This window comes from Alligator sinensis, unplaced genomic scaffold (assembly GCF_000455745.1).
Source record: "Alligator sinensis unplaced genomic scaffold, ASM45574v1 scaffold123_1, whole genome shotgun sequence".
In the NCBI taxonomy this organism is placed as follows: domain Eukaryota; kingdom Metazoa; phylum Chordata; order Crocodylia; family Alligatoridae; genus Alligator; species Alligator sinensis.
Window position 1 is genome coordinate 256,187 of NW_005841985.1, and position 6,802 is coordinate 262,988.

The 6,802-nt window shown below is 39.8% G+C and overlaps 1 protein-coding gene across 4 annotated transcripts in view; it reads left to right on the plus strand.

Moving 5' to 3' along the window:
* The window catches only part of IL31RA (interleukin 31 receptor A), a 76,111-nt gene extending 69,868 nt beyond the window's left edge, over positions 1-6,243 (plus strand). For all 4 annotated transcript variants that reach the window (XM_025201168.1, XM_025201169.1, XM_025201170.1 and 1 more), the window contains one exon: positions 500-6,243. In XM_025201168.1, coding sequence (XP_025056953.1) covers positions 500-1,099 — 600 coding nt within the window. In that variant the 3' untranslated portion in view covers positions 1,100-6,243. The remainder of the gene's footprint in view (positions 1-499) is intronic.
* Positions 6,244-6,802: the final 559 nt, after the last annotated feature.

Sequence of the window (6,802 nt, forward strand, 5' to 3'; positions counted from 1 at the left end):
GTTAAAAGCTCATTGTGTTTGCTTCAATTCAGTCACAAAATTTCCAGAAGAGAGACACTTCAGCAGTTACTGTGCAAATGCACTGAGAAAAATGTTGCATTTAGATGGGATTTAGAGCAACTATACTGGCTAAGTCCAGCCTAAATTCAGCCTTCATTAGTTAAACAAACTCCCTTCCATGTATAACTCCAAGGAAGCTGTTTGCCTATGGCAAATTGGTATCAATTTGTTTGTTTTCCATTTGAAAAATACCAAACTTAAAGAAAATAGTTAACTGAAAATCTTGATATGGAGTCAATAAGAGACAAAGATGTAGCCACACAGTTCCATTTTTAGAGTGCAAGTGTATATCAACAGTAATGAATATCTAAGTTTCATTAACTGAGTTCTTAAATGTGAAGACTTAGAGTTGTTCAGGTGTTGATTTTTAAATAGCTTTTTGTCATTTATCTTTCTTTGTACTGGCATACGTTTCAAGTCTTTCTTTTTAAACTGACAGTGTAATTCATTGCTGAAGCAAGGACAGTCTGAGGATGGAACAGTAGGCTCCGAAAACATCAGTGTTTTGGAGCCAGGCATGCCTCATGAAAATCAAACTGAATTATTACTAATTAAACATGAAAATTATGAATCTGACCATACAGATACTTGTGCAAAGGATGTGCCAAATGATCACAAAAAGGAATTGTGTAATAAAGAACATGAAGTTGTAAAATCGTTCTCACCATCACTGCCATACATAGTTACTGAACAAGACTTCAGGAGTCAAATGCTTTCAGCTGTGAAACCTAACAGGAAAATTTACCCTGTAGAAAAATTGGAAGAGGATTTTTCCAAGCCCCAGTTCTCTCCTGTCCAAAATTCAAGTTCCAAAGACAATGAAAATGAAGATGGAGAATGCACAGATATCAAAGAAGCTGCTACATTCAACCCATACCTGAAAAATTCTATTAATACAAGGGAATTTATTGTTCCTGAAAACTTGCCAGACCGTAACAAGAATGAATCCAGAACTCAATCAACAGCCCCTTTTCAAAAAAACACTGCAGGACAGTCATATGTGACACTGGATATGTTTGGGCTGACCATAGCTCATTAGTACATTCTTGGACCTAGAAATGTTATTTTTGAAAGTCATCGTGAGATGATGCTGTGCTGCCCAGCTGATCTGCTTTCTCTTGGGATTATTGTCTTCTACACATACATGCATTGAAACTCAGTTGGTATCACTTAATCTAGCCAAAGACTCCCAGTTTGTTTGAATGACTATGAAACAATTTTTACACCTGATTTTCTAGTCAGGCTTGAAAAGACTGTTTTCTTTAAGGCATGGTCATAAAAAATTCAAACCAGTTGTGAGACAGTGCAGTCTCATTTTTTTCCACTTAATTCCTCTTAATCTTCTCCTTTTGGCTTATCAAAACTATCTGATCAAGCCAACCAGCTGTGTAAATAAAACACTGATTTCGCTCCAGACTGTTCCTTTCCACGGCTGACCAATGGGCAGTGTATGCTTGCTCAACGATTGAAAACACTTCCTTTCCTCTTAAAGCTAGAAGGAGTGGGGCTACTTTCCCTTTCTTCCTTCCCTCAATTGTTTTATTTTAAGTTTACCCGTAGTGTGCCTGCTGTTTGGTGGAGTAGCTTTGATCTCTCTGTGTCGCATCCTGATACCTGAATCATCTATTTTTTAATGTTACCTTTCCTGTCTGTGTTCAAGGACTTCTGATTTGTTGTCATAGATTTCATCAGTTTGGGAGAAACAGGGGCCCATTCCAGTTTCCTTTTTCTGTTTTATTTTGTGTTTTACTCTGTTTATCCCATCTCCTTATTTTCCACTCACTGGCACTTCATTTATTTCATTGTACTTCTCACCCCTTTGTGCATCTTTTTTTCCTGACTGTTCAGTTGCTTCTCCTTACTGCTGCATTGATGTGTGGGACTGAAATGGCATAGCTGAATATAGCACCTTACATAGAAAAGAGCACTGAATCTTTATTTAAGGCTGTACCTCTCCTGTAACCAATGGAATATGCTACATATACATAAGTATCTAAAGCTGCTCCTCAGTATCTGATGTAAGACTGAAGACCTTTGCATTAAGCATAGAAATTCTTCCTGTTAAGAACCAGAAAGCATATTTGAAAATCTAAGAAACCTTTTTTGAATGTCATCTCAGGAAATGTCCAGGCATCTAGGAATTGGTTCTTGGCTCAATTTTTAACCTATTTAACTTTAATAGTGCTGGTAGCACTGCTCCTAATTTATGTTGGTGTAAGTGAAATCAGAATCAGTTCCTTAGAGAAATCTCTAAATTAGAGGTGAAACTGCTTGTATTTTAGTTGTTGGATATTGAGATAAGGACACTAAGTGGGTACCTCAATACATTTTAAATTCTGTTGGTTCCTACGATTTGTCTTCCTACTCTCCCACCTTCCTGCTCTTTGAGCTGATTATGAGTGCACTTGGTTGTCCAATTTATCATAGTCCAGATTAGGAGGATTGGTTGTGATTGACTGGGTATCTATAGCACACAGGAGGGAGATAGTGACAAGTAACGTGAAGTTTTATCAACTCGGCTGCATTCAACCTCCAGATCTTGGGTTGAGTAGATTTACTGCCACCCAGGCACAACACAAAGCCTGTCTGCCTTTCGAGACTTTCCCTGAGTAGGTTACTTGAGTGAGGAGTTTGATGAATGAGAACATTTTTGATGGTTTGCAAATGCTCTCTCTGGTGATGATGATGTGTCTATTTTTTTTATTCTGCTTTCCTGCATCTTTGCCTAATGATTTCAATGTTTTTAACAAATCAAAATCGACTAACCAACCAACCAACCTGTTATGCATGAAAGATGGAAGAAGGAAACCCTTATGTTTTCACCAGTGGTATATTAATATGCTAAAAAAGTGCCCTCAAGTTGACTGATTTTTTGCTGGCCTAAAGAGCAGAATAAAGAAGTAAGTTAGATCAAATTCCATGTTGCTTTCTATATTTTTACAGAACTCAGCCAGTGTGTCTACATGTTCATTAATGCGCCATAGTTACAGCGCATTAAGTTTAGTTTTTGGTTAACCAAGTACTAAATCAGTGCATAGTAACTTGCTCTACTGCATGGGTTTTTAGTGACACTTACTGCGCACTAGCCTAATACTACTGCGCAGTAGTGTATTAACACAGTTTGTGCCTGGCAAGCTACTGTGCAGTGTTATTAAACTATTGCGCAGCTAGCATCTCATGTAGATGTGCCCAGTGAGTAATGTTGGAAGCTAAAGTTACAGGTGGTAAAGTCCCCCTCCTCTGATTGGGGAGCCAGAAAATAAACAGTGAGGTATCTCACCACTAATTATTTTCAAGATAACATTTACAATATTTAAAAATGTATAAAGTTGTATTGTTTGGGTACCGTACTTCAAGAAAGACGTGAACCAAATGGTAAGAGTCCAGAGGAGGGCAACAGAAATGATGAGAGGTCTGGTAAACATGACCAGCATGGAAAGAAGATTAAAAGAACTGGGTTTATTTAGTCTAGGGAAGAAAAGACTGAGGGGTGACATGGTAACAGTCTTTAAGTGCGTACAAGGTTACTGTAAAAAGCAAACTGTTTTCCCTGTCCCCTGGGAATAGGAAAAAAAAATTATCTTAAATTACAGCAGTGGTGAGTTAAGTTAGACGTAAGGGGGGAAAAAACCCTTACCTATAAGGATGATTAAGCCCTGGAGGATTATGGTGTATCCATCACCTGTGGTTTTAAAGAACAAATTAAACAAACAACTGTCAGAAATGGTTATAACTGATCCTACCATGTGGAAAAGGATAAGCTCTCAAAGGCCTTCCCAACCCTATTGCTATGATTCTCTTCAATTCTTATCCTAATAGAATAAGAAACATGTACTATTTAAAGATGACTAATTGGCTTCCAGGGGCTGGTCATGGGCTATAAAGTGGTTAATTCTGAAATTAGTGATTTGAATATAGCCCACATAGGCATCAACCAGAAGTTTTCATGATGCAATAACAGTTGGGAAACAGATGTAAACGAATATCTCTCTTGCTGTCTATCAGCTTGCATTAATAGGCATTCTTGGTTTAGGAACTGAATGTGCATGGAAATTCAGCTCAAAACTTTTGAGGCTGCTTTTTTGAGTTTGTGAGAGGTCTTCACTGCCTGTCCAGCACATTCATTAGCATTAGCATTTACTACTTTAAAAAAATTCCAGCAAAGACCAAATTGTCCTGAACAGGAGTTTCTTAAGTTTTTTCATTAGGCCTCTTTACACATGACACTTAAGGTGTGATTAACTAGATAATTATGCCTTAAGCTGTGACCCAGCTACACATTCAACCAGTTAATGGCATGATTCACACACAGATAAAACAAGCAATAAACTACAAAGTTATTCTCCAAAAAATATTTAATAACTTTTTATAGCTTGTTCTATTCATGCCATTAATTGAATATGTGGCTGAGTGCTTCCTTGTGGCTGGGAGCCCCACTAACTGGGGGGCTCCCAGCCACAGGGGAGAACCACCCAAGTGCCAGCCTTGCAGCTGACAAGACTTGCAGTGGTGGCAGCATTTCTTCTGTCAGCTGTGGGGCGTGCAGGGGGGAGAGCATGGCTGCCCCTGTGAGCCTCCCTGGCTATGGGGCTTGCAGCAGGGTCAGTGTCTTCAGCTGCAGGGCTCACAGCAGGGGCAGTGTGGAGAATGCTGCTGGGATCATCATGAAGTATAGGGCTCACAGCAGGGGCAGTGTGGAGAACGCTGCTGGGATCATCATGCAGCTCACAGTGGGGGCAGTGTCGGGGAATGCTGCCCCTACTGCAAACCCCACATGAAGATTGCAAAGGCATTCTTTTTGCTGCTGCTGCTGTGAGCGCTGCACCAATGTGGGTTATATAGGGTTCACTGTGGGGGCAGTGCAGGAAACACTGCCCCTGCTGTAAGCTACACTGAGCCCCATCAACTGCAGGACTCACAGCCATGGAAGATGATGCAGGGGGGACCTGGGATTGTGATGGCATGGCTGGAGGCACGATTGTGTAGTTTGCACATTAGATCCCATTGCACTTTTACTGGCACATGTAGAGGGACTCTGAGTGACCATCTTCTCTATCACTGGTGGTCAGAGAATGTATTTGTGGCATCTACAACAGCTGTTTATATAGGAATATGCTATTAGGAAAGCATTCAAGTAACCAAGCTGAAGAAGAGCCAGAAACATGATCACCAGTGACTACTTCACAGGTCACCTTTATTCCAAAGGCCAGCTGGAAAAATTGGCGTAAAATATAGCAGTGGAATATTTATTGAATCCTGTGCGCACAAATCCATGTTCTGCAAGGATTAAAAGAACATCTATCTATGCATGACAAAACCAATGATATACAACCCTTTCAGTATTGTCAGGTGCATATAAAAAAACCGTGGAAATGATGATGTCACACACCTGTCATGGGTAATTCACTGTTTTAATTTAAAATGGAATGAATCTGTCTTGTATCAGCTCTTTAACAGAATAAATAATTCAGTAAGAATGTTACAATTGTAGCATCTTTCTTCCTGCTTAGGAATACACACCTTTAGTGTTCTACGTTTTGAGGAATGAGGAGGATGATTTAATGGGGATGGCATAGGCCTTGGGAGACCAGGGTTCGTCTGTTCCTGGTTCTGTCACCCTTTTCATATAATCACAAAAAAGCCACTTACCCCTCTCTGGGTCTTCAGTGTCCTTCTCTGGAAAAGATGTTTGATGAGGGTATATTTTTAAAGCACGTTTTACACTTGTATAGAAAGTGATATGTACATACACAGCAGGTTTAATTTTAAAGGAGGTATTTAGCTGTGAGACTCCATCAGTATTGATGGCTTTGGATTAACTACATCACTGTGCAATACTTAAAGATGCATGCCATCACTCAAACTCAGCCCACAATGATCCTGTGAATGTAGCATTTTGCTTCTTGAAAATCTGAGACATTTGAGCATAGCAAAAAAGTATCCTAATCTTCAGAATCTATAGGTTGTAAATCTATGTTCAGGGATGTGAAGAAGGATAAAGCAAAGAATATGGGGTGTGTCTACAAATGCATTTTAATGCGTGTTAGCCTATTTTAATGCACATTAAAGCATCACTAAAAAGTGTGCTATTTAGTGAATGTACATCAAAATAGGCTAATACACATTAAGCATCAATTAAAAACTGTGGGCATCTATAGAGATGTGCTCTGGGGGTGGGGAGGATGACACTTTATCAGAGCCACACTAATTAAAATGCCTTGAGCATCTTGTGTATCAGCATCCCTGTGCTTCAAAATGGTGGTGGGGACACTTTATCTAAAGCTCGTTTGACGAGCTTTAGCTAACATGCTCCTGCTGCCATTTTGAAGCACAGGGATGCTGATATACAAAATGTGAAGGCTGGCTGGAGCATGGTAATTACCACACTCCAGCAGACATGATTAATGTAATTACAGTATGTCAGAGCAGCCTCTGTGCTCAGGTATAGGCACCCCATGCTCTTTAGTTAATGCGCATTAAGACTGGCTAATGTGCATTTTCCTAGTACCTCACAATGGAGGGTGTTTATAGACATGTTCTGGGAGGCAGGGGGGGCATTTTAATTAACAAACCACACTCATTAAAAGCACCCTAGTGTCACGTGTATCAGCATCCTCATGCTGAAAAATGGCAGTGGGGCATTTTGAACTTAAAACTTGTTCGATGAGTTTTGTTTAAAGTGCCCCACCACCATTTTTCAGCATGGGGACCCTGATACACATGACACTGGAGTGCATTAATT